At 41.2% G+C, this 23,771-nt stretch overlaps 1 protein-coding gene across 5 annotated transcripts; it reads right to left on the bottom strand.

Annotated features, from left to right (window-relative positions):
* Window positions 1-592: 592 nt before the first annotated feature.
* On the bottom strand, window positions 593-23,422 carry WIPI2 (WD repeat domain, phosphoinositide interacting 2). 5 transcript variants are annotated; one of them, XM_058849265.1, is made up of 14 exons: window positions 23,159-23,422; window positions 18,492-18,638; window positions 14,479-14,561; window positions 10,302-10,403; window positions 9,548-9,799; window positions 8,251-8,347; window positions 7,581-7,678; window positions 7,092-7,184; window positions 6,229-6,299; window positions 5,456-5,563; window positions 4,533-4,697; window positions 3,391-3,498; window positions 2,152-2,249; window positions 593-1,305 (listed from the first exon to the last, which is right to left on the bottom strand). In XM_058849265.1, the coding sequence occupies exons 4-14, from the start codon at window positions 10,362-10,364 to the stop codon at window positions 1,193-1,195; spliced, it is 1,266 nt and encodes a 421-aa protein (XP_058705248.1). In that variant the 5' UTR covers window positions 10,365-10,403; window positions 14,479-14,561; window positions 18,492-18,638; window positions 23,159-23,422; the 3' UTR covers window positions 593-1,192. The 5 variants fall into 5 exon arrangements, with proteins under 5 accessions (XP_058705248.1, XP_058705249.1, XP_058705245.1 ...); XM_058849266.1 differs by lacking the exon at window positions 10,302-10,403 and having other exon boundaries at window positions 2,119-2,249; window positions 23,159-23,421; XM_058849262.1 differs by lacking the exons at window positions 10,302-10,403; window positions 18,492-18,638 and having other exon boundaries at window positions 2,119-2,249; window positions 9,548-9,717; window positions 23,159-23,421.
* Between the last annotated feature and the right edge of the window lie 349 nt (window positions 23,423-23,771).

The following is a 23,771-nucleotide window of genomic DNA, read 5'->3' as shown; positions in this document are numbered from 1 at the left end:
GAAGTACTCTGATGAGAGGGGGAACAGAAAAAAAAAAAACCAGAAAGAAAAGCATTGTTATGCAGCAGTAGAGAACCCAGAAGTGAATTTTCAAAATCATTTATATTTACATCAATATCTGAAAAAAAAATCCCAAGAACTTTCACTATTAGAGCAGTCTCAGCCCCAGATTGAGAAGAAGCAGGAATTGAGAGCCTTCTAGCAGGAAACCTTAAGGCTGTTTATAGAGCTGGGCTGCCAAACTCTACAGGGACTTCTCTCCAGCCTGACAGAATCCTTGCTTTGGATAATTTAAAAAGGTATAAAAAAAGGTTATTGCTACTCTGCCAAGAAAACAGGACAATCTACAGGAAAGAAAGTGCATTCCAAGTCTTTTCTCAAAAACCCACAAGCTTATCAGCCACCACAGGCTACAAACACCCAAGTACCAAAGGTTTAAAGACAAGATTCTCTAACCTTTCCTCATTCTAGCTCTTCTTCCTGCAGCAATTCCTTTCCTTCCCTGTAAAGGCACTTTCTATATTCTATATCCTTACGCAGGGAAACACTTCCAGTTTTCCATCCCAACAAACAGAACAGTCCCACAAATACACAACATTCAGAAGGAATTTTAATTAACAAAATGGTCCAGGAAAGGGAAGGGAGAACCCAAAAAAAACAGGCCATTGCATTTGAAAGGTTGCATGTCAGTCACTAGGTATGCCTGCAAGCCCATGCACAGGAAACCATTTGGACCTTTGTCAGTGCAGAACTAGTCTCAGCTTCCAGAACCACTTCTCTACTCCTTCCTTATGTAGGCTAAATATTATATACATATATAAAAAAAATACAAACTTGAGTTTGTTATAAAGTGGCTTCTCTCTCTCTCTCCCCCTCCTATGCTTGCTTGGCACATGAATGCATGCAAAGCTAAGTAGGCTCTGAGGGCTGCACGAACAGCAGGTTTTGGCAACAAAAAAAAAAAAAAATAAACACAGCTAAAATAGATAAGCAAGATTAAAAGCCACTGAATTGAAAACCATATATTTTTCCAATTGTATAGATTTAGAACTACAGCTACGACTTAAAACTGTAAGAGTCTGTCATCCTCTCTCCCAACTCATGTCAAAGTTCATAGCAGCATAACACGAGATTCCTCAAGAAACGTCAAGCCAGTGTTCTCTGCTTCAGGAGTGAGTTCACAGGTCCAAGTTTAGTCTGTCCGAAGGATCATGGGGGGATGCTCACTGTCTTCGTCCAATCTCAGTGAGTTGGTTTCATCTTCCAGGCAAGCTCCACCCACAGCACCCAGATCATCCGTATAGGCTGGAGAGAAAGGAACAAGGAGTTGGGAAATCAGCAGCAACAAACTAAGGCTTGGATCCAGAGTGGATGAGTAGAGCTGAAGTACCAGGCATTACTTGAAATAGTTTCACTGCCACCCTATGTTTGTTTTTATCATGACTCTGTTTCGTGACTGTTTCTCCAAGCCAAGAGCAGTTCATGATCAAAATTAAACTCCTGTGTGTGTGCAATGCATCCTGGAGCTTTGGGCAGGCTGGTGTTTTCAGTCTCCACTGATGCAGGGCAGTACAAACGTTGGTAAGTGCTGACTGCCCTCCCTTGACAGCGTGCAAAGCTGGGTGCCAGATGTGGAAAAGCACCACTGACTTGGAGAGCTGCAGCATTAACCAAGTTCTCATCCTCTTGATTCAACAGAGCAGTGAATCAGGCTAAAAGGTCACTGTTCCCATAAAGGAACAACAGCAGCATTTATCAACTTTTCATAATTTTTTTTTTTTTTAAATAAGGGAGCAGAGCTATAATTCAGTGCTTTGCACAAGGTCTGGGTGCAGAACTGCCTCAAGAACCATGTGGCAAGTACTGAAACTATCACTACAGCAACCAACCACAACTCAAGACAAAATTCTAGCCCGAAAGCAGCAAAGACAAGTGATCCATCCACCTACAGAAAGCTACTGCACACCACGAGTGCTCTTTTCCTACTGCTCACCAAGGCTCCACCTCGCACGCGTGGTTACGCAAAGCTCGGTGCGGACGTGGACCAGCTCACGCAGCCATCTAGAAGGAAGCAACAGGCAGAGGTGCTCCCTGCCCCATTCCCAGCCTTCTCCTTACCATGCCTGGTGGGTGAGGAAGGCACATATGTACCTTTAGTCACAGCGGCACTGTACGTCTGCGCTACCAACGGCCGGTCGTGGGATGCAGACTCCAGAATTTCATTGGCGGGCTCCATGCTGCCATCGAGCCTGCCAGGAAGGGAGAGATTAGCTGGAGAGGTGATCTGCCTGGGCACAAGACAGCTTGAGCTGGTAGCTACAGGAAAATAGCTCATCTGATGTGCAAGAATAATGTATACAGAAATGCAACAGGAGGAATTTGGTCCCTCTGTTCCTGAGGCTGACAACACTTGGTATTTCTCTGAAGACTCATCAGCATCGTGTTTGCCTCTGACACAGCATCAGGATCTAAATCCTAGCAGCTCATAGCAGGAAAAGACTCAAAACAAGACTGCATGATTAAAAAACCCCATTCCAATCAGCAATATTATAGGTTATCTTGAGCTCTGTCACAACAGAAGCAGTTGCTTCATACACAGATAGCCCTCCAGAGAAAGTTGTTAGAGCATTTCAAAGATTAAGAGCTTGGTAAAAGCTTCCCTGTATGAGGCTTCACTTCATCTCTAACCAGAGGTCATGCCTTCAAATATTCAGATAAATGTATGATTGTACACCGTAATTGTAGGTTGACCAAAGCTGCAAACCTGAATTATCATCAGGAGTTATTATCTTTAATTCTATGATTGATCAAGTAATTTGACTGTATTACCCAGCTATTCCTGCCAACCCTTATTGAAAAACAGTGCATTGTCCTACTTCTCCAAGTGTTCTACAGTACTATTACAGAACACCAGCTGCCTGGCCTATATGCAAGGAAGTTTAATAAGGACACCAGCAGAGAGAGAACAGGGATAATTTCATAGGCCAGTTTTCCCTCTGTGAAGTCAGAGTAAGATCTTTCTCATGTTTGTAACCACCTCATTTATTGATGAAGAGGATGGTGTCACACGTTTCAAATTCTTGTTTAAGTAACTCAACTCAAAGTGCCAAGAGGAAACAGGAGCACAGAGGGAACAGCGATTGATCCCTCCCTGCACCGGGACAGGGTTAAGTTTCTGCTGGTAAAGCGGTGCTTGGTGTAGTGGATACCTGGAAGGAAGGCTCAGGGGGATTCTGAAGTTACTCATTCATGTCAGAGGTCTGGAAAAAGATTAGTTTGAAGAAATGAGCTGTTCTAAGTTAGACTTTTCCAGAACACAACTAAATTTGAGAAGAAACTGGATTTTGAGAGGAAATAAAATACAACAGTTCTCAGCTAACGTGGACTTACTTGTGCTGCTTCATTAGTGTGCACTCGCCTCCTTCCTGGGGGTCTAAGTTGTACATGTAGAGATACCCATCAGCAGCTCCCACCAGCAAACGAGGGATCTTCTGAATTCTACAAAGGTTTAGAGTAGAAGTTACTAAAGAACAGATTATTAAATAACATAAGAAAGCATGCTCTCCTCCCTTCTCATGATTTAATGGTTAGACTTGACGTCAGAGGGTTTTTCCATCTAAATGACTCTATGACTTTAAGGCATTATTTCCACCCTTTTGCTCCTGGACAGAGAAAGCTGGTAACAGTTAGAGCACCCAGGAAAGAACTGTGTGTAAAAAATTTACAGCATAACCACATTTTGGGGCTAACAGGATGCCACAGGAATCAAGCAATTACATAGAACTCAGTAAAACAGATTCAGAAGTTACCATCCTGTTATCAAGCTCTGTGCAACTCCAGAGAAAAATATTCTAACGGGAAGGATTTACTTATTTGAGAAATGTTACAAAGCTTAATTATTGCTTAAAGGGTGCTTTGAGATCAGAGGAGTGAGAGTACAGACATGAAGTCAATTTAGCATAAAAAACTATAAAACCCCCACAAAATAAGTTTACTACTGCTCATTACTATTACTTTGGTAGCTGTGCCAAATGGGACCTGCCTTTGAGGAAGACAGCATAAAAGATTAGATTTAGTCCTCAAAATTAACTTTAATGAATGCTATGCTGTTTTAAAGACAAGAATTATATGAACTTGCTTTCAAAGACTTCTTTAATGGTTAGGCTGGATTGCCTAATTTTGCAATTCACTAACAACATACACCATCACTCCCCATAGCACTAATGGAAGCAAATGCCATAAAAGCCCACGGGTTTGTTCTCAATATTCTTGTTTCAAAATTAAAAGACATCTTTAGAAGACATCTTTAAACAACACTTAGAAATGGGCTATTCCTATCCAAATATTATGTCCTTTCCTCCTTCTCTCACAGCACTGAGAGGTGCTAGCTCTGCCACATTGCTCTTAAACTGGAATGATCACAGGTGACCCATTGCTCTGCTGCAGATGAAACTGTGTTTTACAGTGGCAGCCTCTCCAGAGCCTGAGCAGCCCAGCAGGGTGGGGAGTGCAGGCTCCATTTCTGTACTCACGTGGCAAGTGCACAGATGTTTTTGTGCCCACAGAAGGGCAGACGGACTGTAGCAAAGGCTCTACCCTGGTTGAACATCTCTGTTACTTGAGAGGGCAGATAGCTCGTTGAGGCCATCAGCACTTTTCCAAAGTAACCTGTCCAGGTTGTAGGCTCTTCCTGAGGTCTACAAAGTCAGAGGAGAAAAGTGACCCACTTTGCCTTCACTTTAGAGAGAAAAGTGTGTAAACACTTGAAAACATTTCATTTTAAAAGATATTAAGCAGCTGTTTCTCTTCAGAAATAACTAACACCCTTGAGAATTCTAACACACTTCATTTATGCTACAGGACAAAATGTGTCCTCCAATACCCTCAGCCTGTTATTTAAGCATGTTTGATTATAAACTGATACTTCTGCATATAAGACTGCCTTTTATAACATTCATTATACAAGAGCAGAATCTACTGGAAAGTGCTATGCTTCAGGATTTTATTAATTTGTTTATCACTAAGCAACAATTTTGTTTCAAATAACTTCCACTGAAATGGAATGAAGACTGTCCTCTCAAATCATAAATAGGAGCATTTTACAACTTAGTGCCTTTTAAAGCCTTATGCAGCTGGAAGGCATTGCTGAGATAGCTCTTCCCATATGGATGTCAAGGAAGGTGAAACAAATGTAACTGAAAATGTTAAAACTGCTCCACATTCCTCTGTGAAGGATGGCCAAGTTCTCTTTGGCAGAAAAACACCTTTTCTACTCAGTGGGAGAACAGTACACAGCTCAGCTGCAGTTGCTGATTCATAAGTGACTTCTTATGCCCTTTACTTTACAGTAAAAGTTCAAAAGAAGTCTGTCCACACTTTTGAGAACTCATTCTGTTGAGTACAGTCAACTTTGAAGCCTTTTCCTTGAAAAATCTAAGGCACTTTTGAAACCTACTTTTCTTTCACAGTCTCAAGTTTGAAGATATGCACTGTCTCCGTGTTACTGGATGCAGACAGAAACATGCCATCCATGCTGAAAGCCAATGAACAGATGCTCACACACCTAGGAAAAAAGAAAAAAAGAGAAGAAAAACAAGGAAGTCAAACTATTTGGCTTAGTTAAGAAGGTTTCTAAAGTCACCACTACTTCGCAAGTAAGAAAAAAATCCCTTCAATAATAAGCATTCTGAATTCTCTGATAATTTCTTGCAGCTATTCAAGCATAAGATTAATGATGTGCAGCTCTGATGTTTACCAGATATGGGATCAATTAGTAACATTCTGAACTCAGTCTTACCCTGTAAAAAGTACAGCAGAAGCACAGACTTATTGCTACCACAAACCACAACACCATTTCACAATGGCTATCAATGGCCACAGCATTAGAAGGATTTAAAAGAGAGCAGGAATATTAGATGTACTGCCTCCAATTTCCATAACAATACAATATATCCTACAAAAGGTGACCCACTTTAAACAAGTTCCCTCACCAATAAATTTTTAAAAGGCAAGAGGGAGTACAATTCTGACAGGATTGATTTGTAGAATAGCCAAGTCCAAAGGAATGAAATTGGAAAACATTCAAGCTGAAACTGTTATAAGCATACATGCAGGGATGAATGAAGATGAAAACAGGCAAAAAAATCAGGATGCCAGCTCAATTGCTGAACATACTGGAAGTCAACCATAAGGAATGGGTGTAGGATAATTAACCCAGCTGAACTTTACCTCTTCACTCCTCTTCGGAATTCAAAGAGTTTCTGTCCCTCTGGAATGGAAAACACTCTTATTACTGTCCCCTGCAAAGAAAAAAAATAAATAGATCATTTTTCATTTCAAGTTCATTTATTGTGCACTAGCTCTAGTGAGCAGAGTACAACTGGAAGCAGCAAACCACTTTGCTGTTAACTCATTGCTGTGATGCAGCCCAGATACTACATGAAGTATTTATGGAGCTTGTTTGTAGGATGTGTTTGAAGAGTACAGAAACAAGAGGTGGGAGCTACTAATGCAGAGAACAAGCTGTGCATCAAAACCAGCCCTTCTTATCATATTTGATCATGAAAACGAGCACACTAGACAAGTACCATGAGTGCAGTCACTTGGATGTCTTTGTGCCTTTATCAGATGCAATCAGTTATACCTTTATAGTCTGAGCTTATTACCCAAAGAGCAGAGGCTTCAGACTCTCTAATTTACACACATTACATGAACAATTTGTCATCACATGCCAAAGACTAGTGAGGTGCTTCTCTCCATTTGGATTTTAACTGTCTTGTTTTCATTAGGAAGACAGCATCAAAACAAGACAACTAATTTCTAATAAGTATCCTGCACTAAAGGGAGAAAAACTCAGAGGACTGCCCTAATTACAGCCAGATTAAAGTATTTTATTAAAATAACCTTATTATCCAACATGTCACAGCATGGAAATAGTGTCAAATATCAGTAACAGATCTTAACTTACATTTCCCGTTTTAACTGTAAGCCTTCGTTTCTGGCACTTGCACATGGAACTGTGCACACTTAAAATACTTAATGACAAATTTGATTTTTATCACTGTTGGCAAGGCAATCAAAAGCTCCCTTACCTTTTCTGAGGCTGTGGCAAGTTTAGTACCACTTGCATCAAATGCCAAAGCAGCCAAGGGACTATCATGAGCTGGGATCATATTGGCAGCTCTCTGCAGTGAATCAATAAAATAGAACCTTAGAACAGTACAGGTTAAAAGCTACATGTGACTGCATATTTAAGCAAATTCAAGGCAAAGTCTTACTTTCTGGACAGCAGCTTCAATTTTTTTTTCAGTAACTAAGTACATAAAATTATCACTGAGGCATATACAGAGTACAAGCAGCAGGAAGACAATTCAAATAGAAATTACTTGGTTCCACCCATTTGCCCAATTCTATTCAATCAAATCTAGTATTAGCACTTGTACTTTTCTTTGCTGACATTCTGTGAAGCAAGAGATGCTGCAAACTGTTGCACACAAACCTAAGTGTCCAATAATTCCTCTCTGAGCAAGTTATGTAATTTTCAAAACCTGCATCTTTAGAGGTGGAAACAGCATTCTTACCAGATTGATGGTGTCAAAGACTTGTACTTCTCCAATAGTTGCACTTCCTGGATAGGCCAGGTAGCAATTATCATTGTTTATTGATAAAGCACACAACCCTAGAAGGGATGCAGAAACAGGATTAGAAACAGGCAAATTCCAAGACTTAGGCAGTAAACCCTTCTGATTGTGTGCTTGAGTGTCACAAAAGTAACTCAAATTATCAACAGAAATAGAAACAAAGATGAGTAATCTCAGAGTCAACCTGCAATATATTCAACTATTTAGCATAAGTTTGTTTAATATAAAACAGAAAAGGAAGAATGCCAATAGAACTACAATAACTGATTAAACAGTAGAACTTTCCATGTCTGCCATGATTCCTAAAGCATTAACCTGACAAAGTCTTTAACTATACCAAGTTCTGTCAAAATCCAGTTTTTATCTCCCCTGTTTTTTTCTAACATTTTGACACATCCACTCCAGGAGACCAAAATGCTGGGAAGATGCAGTTTAGGGCAGAGTCTGCTTCTTGTTCTCAGCTGGATCAAACATGTAGGTTTTCAGACAACACTCACATTAGTTACTGCATTTGAAAGCAGAATTAACACCACAGTTCCCTGTAGGGAACCTCATACACTGACACAGAAAGCACTTTCCAGAGTTCTGCTGATTCTACCACCACATTTACCTGCAGGATTGGGAGGTGTCTCCCTGATTGTATGTAATACCTTCATGTCTCGTATGTTGTGTATATAAAGAGACTCTTCCAGACATACTATCAGCCTCTAGAAAAGGGAAAGAGGACAAAATGGTGACGTGGAAATGGAGTTCATATAGATTTATCAATCCTAAAAAAATTCTATCCCAAAATGCAGCAGGTACCTTCCAATAGAGGAGAGGTTGTATCCACCTGATGGGGAGAAGTAAGAGTCTGACAGAAGATACACAAGATCCAGCTCTTGACACAAACACTGCCCATGGTCACTTGAACTGACCACTGCACCCCACTTCCCTCAACCTCACCAGTGCAAACCCAAGACATTCCCATTACTAGTTTAAGCCAGCAAGCCAGAAACCTTCACTTAATTATTATTCTGTACCAATTTACATGTGGAAATAATGGAAATTACTTTCTGTTTTTGCTAAACAGAGAAAACAGACAAGAGTTTTTAACCATTCATAAAGCCTGTAACTTATCCATAATAAATTGTGAATGGTGTTTTTTTAAAAAACTCTTACTAAGTCCTTCATCATCTCATTTACTTTGTAAACTACATGTGGATGACTAACTAGACATTACTCATTTTACACTAACTGCCTGTGCCAGAAATCAAATTACCCACTCTTTCTCTCATGACTTTAAGCCGGAAACCCCTCCTCCTACACTCATTTTTTGGGGGCAAAGACAGACATTAAGATTTTCTCGTTCAGATGCCATTCTTTCTAGTTTGAATGAACTGGCTAAAGACAGAGAAGTGTGTATCTGCTGAAGAGCCCACTCATGGTTTAGTCATACAGCAAACTATGCTTCCAAGTACTTGAAAAATTCACCAGTTGCATGACGTTTTTTAGATTTTATTTTTTGAGAAGAATTCAGCAAACAGCACTTGCAACCATAACAATTTAATAGATAACTTTAAATTTTGGCCTGAAGAGAAAATGTCAGTTTTACATACTTTCAAATTTAGGATGAAAGGATGACTCACACTGGAATGGACCTCAGGAGGTCTCTAGTCCAATGTCCTACTCAAAGCATGGCCAGTTTACTCAGGGTGTTTCCCCAAGTAAATACATAAACACAGAACCAAAAATACTTAATCAAATACAAGTATTGAGATGCCAGGAGCCACACTTGGAAAAGTACTACTAAATTTCAAGTAGCAATTCTGTCACTAAAGGAAGGGACATCAGTCAGCAGTGGAAATGCCAGAATAAGATCCACAACCCCTTTCCCACACTTCCACCTAGGCAGAACCACTACTCACCTGTCTATTGAGTTTGACAGCCAAGATGGTGTTGGAGTAACTGTAGTTGCAAATCTCTGTCCCCTTCTTAAAGTGACAAACTTTCAGCTTGCGTGGAGCTTTAAGGCTAACTATGGCCACCAGACTACTGGAGAAGAGTCTCTCCACAATGCACACATCTTCTGTGTCAGCTGGGGAATCACAGGAACGAGGGAAAAATACAGAGGGACATTTCAGGGAAGAAGAATGATGCACATCAACAGGAAATACTGTCTAAGAAAATCATAGAATCAAAGATTCAGTCCATGTAAAAATACAGTTTAACACCACAAACATTCTGACACAACAGCTCAGAGTCAAAGTGGGACATGGGACAGGCTTTTAAAGCAGAAAACCTACACAGTGAATGCTGATTTCCAAAGATTTCCTCCCCCCTTCCCAAGGTGTTACACAAGGTTATGGTTCAGAACAGTGTCTACTCCCCATGCTCAGAATCCAACAGAAAAAAAAATCCCAAAGCTACAAAACCCAGAAAATTGTCAAATTCCAGAATTTTACAATCTTCTTTTATCTCTGCAGAAATCTAGGAAAGCAAATTTTTTGGGGGCTTTTTTTGTGCACGTGTTTGGGTTTTGTTTTTAAAGCTGTATTATGCTTGAAGCAGTTTCTGATGACCCAAACCCTTGGCATTTCCATTTACCTCTCCATGAAGAAATGTTACAGTACAAGACTGCTGCAGCCACCAATTAGCATTTCCACACATATCATCTTTTACCTGACAGGTCCTAAGAGCAATTTGTGCAGGAATCACTGATGCCCAGCATTCATGCAGAGCCATAAAACATCAGATTTGCCAAGTGTTTCTACTATGGGAGCACTGAAAGCAAAGGAGGAACACAAATCCCTGTGTGAGGAGACAGCAGGAGGGAGCAAAGTCCAGGATCCCTGGCAGAGAAGCACTTTCAGAGCATTTGATCACAGCATTGGGCCATGCTGGCAGGAGGCCAAGTCCCACCACCAGTTATCCTGACATCTGTGCCTCCCTCTCCATCCCATAAAGCTCCTCTCCAAAACCCCAGGAACACAGTGGACACAGTTTTCAGGGCAGTGAGGAGCTAGAGAGAGTTTTACCGTGCTCTGCAGCTCTTTCACAGCCACTGGCTACACCTGCCCTTTCATTACAGAACCCAATCAAGACAAGTGACTTGAGCACTTGGCCTTGATCCATCAGAACAAATTTTTCAGAAGTCAGCTTCTGGATTAGCTCAATGCTTAACACATTCCAAACCATAAAACTGCCAGTAAAAAAAAAACCAACAACAAAAAAAACAACCCAAAAGAGCTTGCTTCTGAAGGCTTCTGTTTTGGCCAAGAGAAACATTAAGTAATTAATTTGCACTGTTCTCATCAGCATTGACAGAAATTCCATGAAAAAATGTTCTGTTCAACATTCTCAGTATATGACACTGCCATCAGTTTGGGACACGTCTGCTTTCAAAGTACTTTTTCTGGGCAGTTATTTAAAGAAAATGAACAGAAAATATTTAATGTTCTACGTTTTTTTTGAGAGAAACAGCCTGCTTATGAAAAAGGAGTAGGCTTACACTCTGCATTTTCAGTACTCCATGCTACATAATTGACTTTTATCTACATCTTGTATTTAATACGGTACTTTTCCAGAGAAGACATAACAGCTCACAGAGGCTTTGAAAATTCAATTTTCTCATGCAACAGGGATAATGCATTTTAGTAATTACTTTGTTTTCAAGGAATTGTTCTCCATTTCTCTGATACTACACAAAACACATGAAAAAGAAATACAAAAATCTGCTTCAATAAATGTATGCAGAGACTTTGAAATGCAGAGGTCCGTGTTCCTTGAATCAGAGCAGTTACATTAAAGACTCTCAAATATTTTACAGGATGGGTTATCAGCTTTCCATCTAAGCCTGGAGTCCTTCAAAATGATGACAACCTTTTACAAGAGTCAGAATACCAGCACACAGAGACCCAAACCCCACAGTGTGCTCTGAGCTCCAGGGTGAGCACAGCTTCTTTCCCCATCCAGGGACAAGTGTTCAGACACAGCTTCTGGGATTTATCACCCTCCCAAGCTGGCAGGAGAACTGGCATTTCAGAAGAAGAACAGCAGCAGGGATTCATATGGAAAAAGTGCTGCCCTATGCTGCACTGATGGGAAGGGTGGGCAGCAGGGAAGGCACACAGGGAAGAGCACTATCAACAACTAAGCCACCAGACAGAAGAAAAAAATTTCAATAAGCAAAATGCCTCAAAGGTATTGATAATCCTTCAGTCTCACCATAAAAAGATTATAATACAGACAGTTACCTTTAGAAAAAGGCTTTGTGATGGGCATTTAATTAAATCCACTTTAAAAATACAGGATGCACCTCTGCTCCTTTGTCTTCCTTTAACAGGAAGAAGAGATAAAATCTCTTCACAGCTGCCAAGTAATTTTATGCTTCCCAACAGCAACTATTCAAGAGGGTACCAGGCTATACTGCCCATCCTGCTGACCTGAATTAATAATATGTTTAGCAGCACTAAAGCCCTATAGCAATGCTGTTACTCAGGTTTGTTTTTTTTTTCTATTAGGATTATCTCCTTTACACTACACAATTGAGCATTGCCAGAAACTCAGATTCAAAACAGAGTAAGAACAAAAAGAACTGCAAAACAAATTAAGTATCAGCAGCGAGGGGAGAACAAGCAAACACATAACAAGATTAGTTTCATAAACACAAGCATGTAGCATCACAGACAAGAGCTGGTTAGAACCAGCTAGATTATGATCAGCTGTGCCTTTATTCCATTTTTAATCCAAGAACATGAAGCATGTTAGAAGCATTTATTAAGCCTTAAAGCACCCTCCAATCTAATGCTTGTTTTTACAGCGGGATCAACTGCACAGGGAGTCAGGAGATTTGCAGTCAGAGGAGAAATCAGTGATGGGAGCAGCTGAATCTCCCATCTCTTTTTGTATTCCTCTCAAACACAAGACAGCTGAGGCATATTCTGCAGTTTAGTTTAAACACCTACACAAGAGTTGGCAGATCAATCTTCCAGAAGAGAAGGAGGGGTCCTTAGCAGGGCTCACTCAACACAAGAAGTCTTTAGACCCACTTAAATTAAACTGGAAAGTGGGAGGCACCGTATTTGAGAGGCCTCAAGACACCTTTCCTTGAGGAAAGGAGGTACCCAATGCACAGGAAGCCCTCCACCCTCATATCAAGTTTTAACAGGCATGGTTTGCAAGTCCAAGACTGAAAATTGGTTGACTCACACAAAGAAAATGAAGGCCTCTTGATATTTTGATCTGCTTTGAGCCAAGACTGCCTGGCTTCCACAGGCCAAGCCATCAGATTATTTTGTAGTGAGAGGACAAAGAGTAATGGGTTCAAATTCATAGAGGGGAAATTCAGTACATGGAAAAAATTCTTCCCTGTGAGGGTGGGCAGGCCCTAGCACAGGCTGCTCAGAGAAGCTGTGGCTGCCCCTGGATCCCTGGAAGTGTCCAAGGCCAGGTTGGACGGGGCTTGGAGCAACCTGGGATAGGGAAACTGGATGATCTTTAAGGTTGTTTCCAACACAAAACATTCTACTGAATGTTACCTCATAATCTGTGCTCAGCTTTCACAGACTTAACACTCAGAAAAGTTAAAATGTCCAAGAGCTTAAGTCAATACAAGCATCCCAGAACAGTCTGAAGACAAGACTGGAATCAGCAGGTCAAAATTCCAATTCCAGCTGCTTTTATCAGGTTATTGCAAGATGTTCAACAGGGCACTTTATCCAATCTGTACTTTTTCTCTCAAGGACTACCCAGTGCAGCCGACCTCACAGGATATTTTTCAGTGTCTCGTGTAACAGGGAATCATCTCCACCATCTCCTGGGGTGATATGAGGCCAGATACTGTAAGTGCCTGACATACTGCAGAGGTCAGGTACATAAACTCCACAGCAGAAAATGGAATCCAAGCCACTTATTAACCAGTAAAACCAGACCATGACTCAAATAGGAAGATGTAGCTACAACACTATTTAACCCAACCACAGGTGCCTAATTTGAACCTCACAATTACTTCTCTCCGTTGACTGTGTACAGAAGCCGGCTGTCATCCCAGGTAATGGGTGATCTGAGTCACACCCCATTTCCAAACTTCACATGCCACAGGGTCAGGTCACTTTGGGAATGGAGTCTGAGGACAACTCTGTCATGGGATCCCACTATAAATGCTGACATCACAGCAATTGGTACCACCTGCTCACATGGAGTTTACAAGAAAGCAAGGATACTCATGCATAGCATTCATAGCTGACTTATTAGCATCTCAAAAAAGGGAAGTCTATGAACTGCTGGCAGAACAGGGGATACCACTTCTCCCACAGGCTTCCCTCCATTTCACCTCAGATCCTACTCAACTGTGATCATTATAGAAAAGTTATGGGAATCTGAGTTATTCACCCTTTTGGATGAGCAAGCCATCATGCTAAAGCATCATTTTCTAATAGAAAATATTAGGATTAAAAATATAACTAAGGCTTTGTTTTCTTATTTGATAAAGGTGTATTAGTGCTTCCATGCCCCAACAACCAGTATAAAGACCCAAAATACATTCTCTCACATGAGTAAATTATTATTTTATGCCCAGCTATGTAACCTGGCTGGACATAAAATTAGAAAAGCAGAGCTCTCATAGCTCATAGTACCAAATGTCATATCATACCAGCTAAATTTAAATACAGAACATTGTTTCGTAGTTTTACCCTGCCTGCAATTACTGTTTTGTATTTATGTGGTATTTACACTTCAGGTTCCTTTTATGCCAATATCAAACAACCTGTGAAAAAGTGAAACATTTCTTATTCTTCTCACATTAAGCCAACTGAGGAGACTAAAAAAAATAAGAAAAGAAAAAAAAAATACTCACTGCATTCATAGATCTGCTCTAATTTGTCCACAGAAGAAAGGGAGAAGAATTTGTAGCCTGATTTACTGCCAACTGCAAGGGATCTGCAAAAGAAACATGCCAGTCAGGAACATGAACTCCATCAGCTGTGATTACCCTTGGACAGATTCTTACCCACTTCTAAACCTCCAGCTGGGTTAGCTCAGTAAAGAAAGTGATAAAAAGTTTGTCCAAAAAAGCCATAACAGACACAGACAGCTACCTCAATTTTGATTAGACCAAACAGCTTCAGAATTACAGAATTGGGGTGTGGAATTCTGCTTCATGTTTATGAAATAAGAGCTCAGAGCCTAAAGTAAACCTACTGCCCAATTCTCACCGGTGATTTCTTCACACAGGCTAAAAGCTTTAGTGTGGAGGGAAGATGATGACTTGAATAATGTAATGCAAACCAATTACATCATTGCCTCATCATTAGAGGTGACCTCCAAGACCTTTTAAACTGGGCCGTCTGGGGATTTTTGTTCTTTACAGTGTAACCGTCCCCGAGCATCCCAAAAGAGTTTTCATATTAAAAAAAAAAAGTAATTAAAGACTGCCAACTCTAATTTTCTCTGGCTTTACATGATGATGTTCTAGCACCTCCATTGTTAGGTCTCAGCCTTACAAATACTCATACTGAATCTTTGATCAGAGGCACCCTCTAAAAAGTGCCAGTCACTGATATTAAACAGATTGAACAATAGCAGAACATTAAAAAAACTGACTAAAAATCCTTCTTTCCTCCATTACTCAATTTTCACACTTAGCTCACAGACCATTTAATTGCTTTTCCAGCCAGAGTCAAAGGCAGGTCTTAAATTTTAAGCTAGAAAAACCTTTAGCCTGTCTTGCAGGTCTTTACACATCAAGGCAGCGGACAATGGCTCATTCTTGCTTCCCCTCCCCATTTGGAGGACAAGTTTATGCCACAGATAAAGAAAATTAACAGTAAAATTTTTACAGAAGTGCATTACTATGCTTATAGTTCATATATTTCTTACTGCCAAGAGACATGGAGGAAAATTCCAATAAAATACATTTCGATACCCTAAATTGTGGCAAATCATTCAACACAGGGCTGCAATCCAACCCTGCCAGTCAGCCTGCCAAAAATGCCTTTCTGAACTCAGCAGGATGATTCTCTACAGCTCAGATGCACTAACAATTAATGCTGCATTTGGAATACAATGAAGATTCCTAGATTTCATGTTCTTTCTGTATTTTCCACTCGTGGCTCCAAAGTGAGTCTTTTTTAAGTTTCAGCATACCCAGAAGATTAAAAATTCTTCCTCATATCGTTCACCTTCTAAAATTAAGCTATAAAATCAACTTCTGTAGGATGGTATGACCTTCTCTTCTACAAGAAAATACAACTGGCACAATCTGGTTAGGAAATTACGTTTGAGAAGGTTTAAACCTTCAAATTAAAATATGAACCATGCAAGCAAGAGATTCAATTCCACAGATTCAATAACCAAGATATTAAAAAAGCATATTAGGCTTAAAGATAGAGAAGCGATCATAAAACAAAATTTTGTTGTCGCTTCTCTAAGTCACCCTAGAAATACTGAATTTAATTTTCCTCCAGACAAAATCAGTATGTTCAGCAGTCTCCATTTGATTAACCACCAAAGATACTTCAGTGGTTTTCTCAACTACTTTTGTACAACTCAACAAAAACTCACATTATGTGAAAAATACCCCAAAACTCTAATTTGGTAAAACAAAGCAATGAGTCAGCTTTCCTTATATCATCTACTGCTTTCCTCAAAAGAAAGTTTAACAAAGAATGATATCAAAACTGTCACTTTGCAAAGGTAAACAAGCACTCTGCAGAATTAAAAATAAATGGAGTCACAAGACTCCTTGCAATATAAATGATCCACAAAAGACCCAGGATGATTCCCTCACAGAGAATCCCACACAGCAGCTATTTGTATTACTAGGCAGAACTGATTCCTGAATTGTACTTACTGCTTTAAATTCAAAATACTGCTGAATCACTGTTTTACCTACAGCATCACTGAAAGCAGTAAGGAAGCCCATTTTTCTTGTCCTACAAGGATATCTCATTCAAATGAGCTGTAGACAATGGCAAACAAGAATTGTGTACATGATAAAAATCATCAGACTGAGTAGAACCCAAAATGCAGAAGCACAGAATGGACCTCTCCATCCATGACAACTGCTTTTTGTTATTTATTTCAGGATCGAGGTGATGAAGTCAAATTATTTGTTTACATAGAGCAGTTCAAGTTTTTAAACCCATTTCAGTGTACAAGTGTAACTGGAAAATAACCCCTTCTTCTTCTGGAACAGCAGTCTTGCTTTTGGAGGGGTTTTTTTGTTGGTTTGGTAATGTACTCTTAAATTACTTCTTATGAAACTACTGGAAAAAGGCTTTTTATATGTAATAAGAACCCACTAGGCTGAATTATACCAGCATAATCACAGTGATTTAAATCTCCCATCTTCCCCTGCACTGATATTACACTTAAGCCCTTAAGACACCCCACAGCCAGCTAAATGGCCAAATCCACAAAACAAGGACCTAGCCAAAATTACCTCACCTCTGAAAAAATGTGCAAGCATATGGGGAAGAAATATGATCAATAAGCCATTCAGCTCTTGCTCAGATAGACAGAGGCCAACAAGAAGCTGCTGTGGTTTATCAGAAACTCCTTTTACAGCATGTTATGCTTTATGATCACTGATTTTCAGAAGCTGATGAGAGACTGAAATTGAAAATAAAATTAATATTCTCTAAAACAGCCTTTTTTTCTTCTAACATTATGCTATACACATGTGGGTTTTTAGCTCTATTATGTGTGGCCTCTATTACACACTTTAGACCGTAGACGCTGAGCTATTTCATCATTAAGGTTGTCTCCTCAGTACAAAATTATCAATATAGCCATGATTTATGGAACTGTGTTTATCCACTTTTTGCAGAGATAATGCTGCTGACTGATCCAAGACTACATAAATCTTGATAGTACTTTCAAGAGTGACTACCATAAATAATTAAAACTATCCTCATCAAGCAAACAGTGCTGGGAGATTTCACACAGTCATTGGAAGATGCTGACTCTCACTCTAAGTGCACTCCCCTAAAGTGGCAAATCAGCTGCTTTAATCTCTCTGGCTCTTTAGGAACAAGTTTTTTCAGCTGGGTTAGAATCCTAAGCTTTTCTTTTGTTTCTTTAATATACATATAGAAGGAAAAAAACCAGTTTTTCCCTTTCCATATCACAGAGGACCTTAACTACTAATCAGAAATATTCTACATTAATCAGAAAGTTCCTAACAAGGACAGCTCTCTCAAAGATTAAATCAATTGCAGCTGCAGCATAAACATGACTCTAAAAGTCATTACTACTTTAAATAACTGGTTAATTAAGCCTACTTTCATTATGATACAGTCTCATTATACTAATGTTCCATCTCATTTCAAAACCAATGTAAATTTCCACAGACAAAGCATTCTGGCTTATGATGAAGAGGGGAAAAATAATAATGATAATAATAATAATAACAACAATAATAATAAAAGAAAAATCAATGAAGACATAAGAATTGCAAAGGAATTACTAAGGAAATGTATCTTGCTTTATTTCCCCCTCCAAAATACCTGCTGTAACATCTCATGGACATCTCTTAATATCAAAGGTCATTATTTTGGAAAAGAGATACAGAACTTCATACATTCAATGTTTTTGTCAGCAACATTCTGACAACCCACAGGAGATTTTCTCATTATTCCTGCATTAAAAGAAAACCCACAAACGTAAATCTGCTACAGCAAAAGGAGACCATGCCTGCTCATCACTTAACATGCAGGCTGGGACAACAGAAAGTCCATAATCCAAGTAAATATCACTATTCTTGGGCCAAATCCCCATCCAAGTGGTCACACAGTGAGGAATGGCTCCTCTGACCAGCCCCCCTCAGCTGCTGTGCCCTCTGCAACAACAGCAAGAAACACAACATACGGTTGTCTCTCTCAGCTATCCTCCCTGAGTGTAGGAGCTACGTGAACGCTCTGTCCTTCCTTTTTTTGGTCTGTGTTTAGCTTTAAGGTCTCCTTGGAATAGAGAGCTCTCCTGTCCTCAAGGATCACGGGTGAAGGACACCTGAACCTAGGAGAAACAAAGGCAGAGGAGTGAATGCTCAGCACCTAACCCTTGTTCCTCCCACCACAAGCAGTTTACTACAGAGATCCAAACATCACAGAATAAGGGAATGAGAATATAACTTCTGGGACACAAAGCATGCCAGATGCATATAGAGACAGCAGCATTTGCTCACAACGTAGAATTAAATTGATTTATTTGGGAAATAAAGGGCAGAATTAAATTGGAAAGAAGAAACATACAGCCTGATACCTATAACGTGTGACTCCACACATAAATGAAAACAGAGCCTGAAGAAATCCTGGCCAATAAGGCACACACCAGTGTTTTCCTTAGAAGTCCAAACACAAGGTTTCCTCTTCCCCTTTCATCAGGAGTCTGTTTTCAAAACTGCAGTGACTACTTTGTTTCCAAACGGTGTCACACAATTACTTATTTTAAAAAAAGATGACTAAAACTTCTCTAGTCTGCCCACTGGTGTTATTTCACAAGCAGGCTGTTTGGTGGGGTTATATTTTGTGGGTGGGGGGAAGTGGGTGCATATTTGTAAATTGAATCCAAACACCGTTTGTAAGTACTTCCAAAGAACACTTGTGCAACAGTTTAAATATTGAAAATTTTACCTCTAATATAGATACATATAAGCTCTGAGATCTTGAAGTCATGCTTTGCTTGAAAGTCAAACTTCTAAACCATTAGCATTTCCCTTATGAGATTCAAGGCTTCTAAGAGTTTGTGAGGTGTTTAATTTTTCATAAATGTATCTGTGCTCAGTTTTAGCAGTTCTCCCAGAAGTAACACAAACTGCACTCGGGTTTTTCTTCCCAAGTACCATTGTTAAAGATTTACAGCTGCAAAACCTACCTAGCACTGAGGCCACCCACAAGTTTCCACTGCCTGGTTTTGCTGGGACACCCGAATTCCGATCGGTTGCTCCACTTTGATCTGCAAGCTGGAGCTTCTGCCTCTCAATCAGGGAATGCCAGTCATGCCAAGTTGTGCAATGATTGATTCACTGGGGAAAAGGGCTAGGTCCAAAACAAGCACACTAACATCTTCTGAAAATACCCTTCTCTGTGTTTTTACTTAATGAAAACATTGTATCAAAGAGAAGCCACAAACCAACCGCTTCTGCTGCGTTATAGGTGAAGTGTTTTCAGGCAGAGTTCCAGTCCCAGCCAGTAATTCAAAACTCTCATGTAAATAAAGCTTAGGGCAATGTGGGATAAACAGGCAAGACAACACTTGCAATAATGCAGATACTATTCCAAGAGACAATGTCACTACACACAGCATCCACGAATGAATATTAGCCAAGTCTGGGAAAACCAAGCGACTAAAAGCAGGATAGAGGATATCTGCTTCAGTCGCCAGGGATTGCAACAACTGGGAAAAGCAACTTCTATGATGACAACATTCTTCTACCAGCAATCCAATTTCCCAAGACTGAGAGCCACCATGAAGCTCATCTTCCTACAGCAGAGAGTAAATAATTACCAAATCTTCAAAAAACCAAAGAAAAGTTAGCTTGATGCTTATTTTCAGCAGTAACAAGCCCCATCTTTTCCCAACACAAGGAGATTACTCTTGCAGGTAAGCAAGACAGTTAAGCCTGAGTGGAACTGGCACCTTGTTAGGGTGAAGGTAAAAGCTTTAAATGTAGTAATAACAATGAGCCCATGTCATTTATTTTCCAGTTTTGTCTGTCAGCAATTTTTCTAATTACTGAAGCACCTTAAAGCATGATGTGAGCTCTACTGACTGGGCAGACATAAACAAAGCTTCTCTTTCATATACTGCCTGAAAGAATATACATTTGTTTACCTTGCCTGTCTGGAGAAGGGCTCCAGTTACCTGTAAAAGTTGAAAACAGGTGAGCTTTCTGAGGCCCAGCATGGGAAAGTACAAGTCATTCCTAATAAGTTCTTTTCAGCTCTTCTCACCTGGTAAACTGTGATCTCCTAGATCTATAGAATAGTATACTATAAACCCAGAGAGCTGCTTTCTTGTTTCTCTGCTCAAACAAGAAACTAGGAGAGATCATGGGTGGGAAACAGAAAAAAAAAAATAAATTAAATAAACTTCTGTTTAAAGAATGTACATAACCACTAAATTCTACTCAGTTTAGGAACTTGAATGCAACTTGGTTGTTTGGGCCACTTACCACATCAGACAAGTGTTTCACTGAGAAGCTGCTCACAAAGGCATCTGCAAGACTGGTTTTATACTTACTACTTTGTTGGGGGAGTTTTATTTATGACACTGTAAGAAGAGACTGTTCCACATCATCAACCACCTCATTTATCTCAAATTAAGTGGCCTTTTAAATTAATCTCAGAATTTTCAGATGAAAGTATGAAAATTAGCTTTTTTATATTTCTGTAATTTCTAAATCAGACATCTGAATTCACAAATATTCAAAAATGACACAAAAGACCTAGTAACCCAACACTTGGAATTGCAAAGGTCTATGGGCAAGGTCTGCCTCATATAAAAGATATATCACCAAAATTCTCATCAGCTAATCTTAAGGTGATTTATATATCAATCATATTTAAAAAAATAATAACTTATTGACAAAATGTATATTAGAATACAAAAAACCAACTCCAAACCAGCTATCAAAGAACATTTCTTTGTTATTCACAAAAATGAAATGGGAAAAGTAGTGCAGTAGCACACCCAACTGAGGAATGAAATCATTAGCCAGGTGACCCTTTTCTCTCCCTATAAACTCAAAGTTATAAAGGACTCACCTCTGCACTCCTTAAAGAAAGATTTCAAGGTGCACAAGCCAAAACCCACCTAGATAAGTTTAGGTTGTATTTGGTTTCTTTTTATTTCTGTCTTGGTTTTGTTCTAAAGTCAACCTGCAACTCTTTCTCAAATTAAGTGGGGTTTTTTGGTCACAACTCAGTGATCTCTAGATACACAAAGGTCTCCACAAAGCTAAGGTGCAACTGAAAATGCAGAGGTGCCACACTGGAGAACAGAGCTGAACTTCAAAAACTTATATAATGACCTTTATAAACTGCAGAAGAAAGAGGTGACAAATCCCCTAGTTATTATGACTTGCTGCTTGTTTTTTTTTTCCAGTAATATGTAAAAAATGAATGGTAGCTGGGCAAAACTTGGACATGTTTTATATGGACAGAGAGAGTGAGCTCTATATGGCACCCACTGAAAAAATGTGAAAAGTAGTTGCAAAAGTCTCTGGCTTGAATCAATATATGGATAATAATTTACTCACAAATACACAGAGCACTACTGCTCCCTGCCACCATTTACCACAACTTATTTACCATCACATTCTCTTGTCCCAAACCTATCCAGCTCCAATTGCTCATCTCTTCACCCCCAACAAAACCTACAAGAGCAAACAGAGTCTCTCCTGCTGTGATGTAACTGCTTGGCACTCACCAGAAATAACCTTCTCACCTTCACAACTCCCATATGTTACAGGACGTGCTGAGGACAGGCACAGATCTCCCTCGTGAGGGCAAGATATTGTTGCTTGCAAAAAGAACAGGTTGTTAAAAAAACAAACCCTCCACCACACACGTGGGCTACACTTTGTGATGCCAATCTGAGATCATTTCCTCTTACTCACTTCCTAAAGCAAAACTCCTTTCTCGAGTACAAGTTCTTTCAGTTCTTACTCCCCAGTTTCATCTCTCAGGATTTAAGACTGTCAAATCCTTCTTTAAATGATCCTCAGTGCTCCAATCTCAACTAATAGGGGGTTCCTAAATTAAAAATATTGCTTTATAATACCTCATATAAAAACTAATATGCACTAATTGATCTAAATATGCTGCAATGATTAAGTAATTTGCGAGACGTGCAGCTTGAACCATCCAAAGCCCAAGGAAGTGCAGTTTCAGGGATCAGGGAAAGGCCTCTTTTCAAAATCAAAACCAAAAGTAGCTTGGGCTCATAAAATACCTTCAAGCCAAAGTCTCAGTGCTTCAACACAGCAGGTCACAATAAAATAACTGTATGAAAAGACAGCTGTGAGGAACTTTTAGATGAAGTCTTGGCACGTCCTGGAAGACTTGGGGCTTCATGTCAGGCCCTCCCAGGGCTGAACACCAGCAAGGAGCAGCAGGAGCCCTCCTTCCGTCGCCTTCCCCACGGAACAGCGATCGATGCCCCCGGAGCCGGAGCAGCAGCTCCCGCAGGGCAGCGAGCCGGGGCAGGGAGAGGGCACCACGCTGCCACAAGCCCAGAGCTGCGCGTCCCGGCGGGAGGAGCGGCCTGGCTCCGCGGCTCCACAGTGAAGCCGGAGGGCACAGGGAGGCCGTTCCCAGCCCTCCTCCCTGCGGGGTCCCCGGCCCCGCTCCAGCCCCGAGGCCCCGGGAAGGGGCGGCTCCAGCGCCGCTCCCCGCCATGGGAAGGGGCGGCACCGGGGAGACCCCACCACGCCCCCCCCCCATCCCGCGGCCAGGCCTGCTCGGGGCCCCCCCAAGCCGCTGCCCCCTCCCCGGCCCGGGCCCCCTCATCCCGCCCCCCTCAGCCCCCCTTACGTGTTGTCCTGGTTGAAGTTGGCGAAGAGCAGATGGCCGCTGCCGGCGTCACCGCTCTGCCCGGCCAAGTTCATGGCGGGATGGCCCTCGCCACCCCCGTCCGGCGGGGGGAGGACGAGGAAACACCTCCAGAAGGCTGCACCCCTCAGCCGCGGCCGCCCCGGTCCCGCCGCATCCCCGCCGGGCCCTTGTTTACACGGCGGGCGGCGGAGCGGCCCCCGCGCCTGCGCCCTCCGGCCCCTCCCGGCCGCCGTACAGCCACGGCGCCTGCGCACGCGCGGCGGGGCTGAGCGGGACGTGTTCGGAAGCTAAGCAGGCTCCGCCGCGGCCGGCGGTGGATGGGAGACCCGGAGCGCTGCCGGTGATCCCGGCTCGGCGCGTCCCCGCTGTCCCCAGGCTGAGCGCGGCCACCACGGTCCTGTCACGGTGGCCCGGCGGTCACACCCCCGCTGTTCCCGCCTCCCGTGCCTCTGCAGTTCCCCTTCGTGCCACGGGATGTCCCCGAGGCTCAGCGGATGAGCGTGCGGGGGCTCCGGATTTGGGAATAAAGGGGAAAAAAAAAGTTGGGGCTGTTCAGCCTGGAGAAGAGAAAATTGCGTGGAGAGCTCACAGC

This window comes from Poecile atricapillus, chromosome 14 (assembly GCF_030490865.1).
Source record: "Poecile atricapillus isolate bPoeAtr1 chromosome 14, bPoeAtr1.hap1, whole genome shotgun sequence".
NCBI lineage: Eukaryota > Metazoa > Chordata > Aves > Passeriformes > Paridae > Poecile > Poecile atricapillus.
Note: the sequence above shows the minus strand (reverse complement) of the source record. Positions and strands in the feature narration are given on the sequence as shown.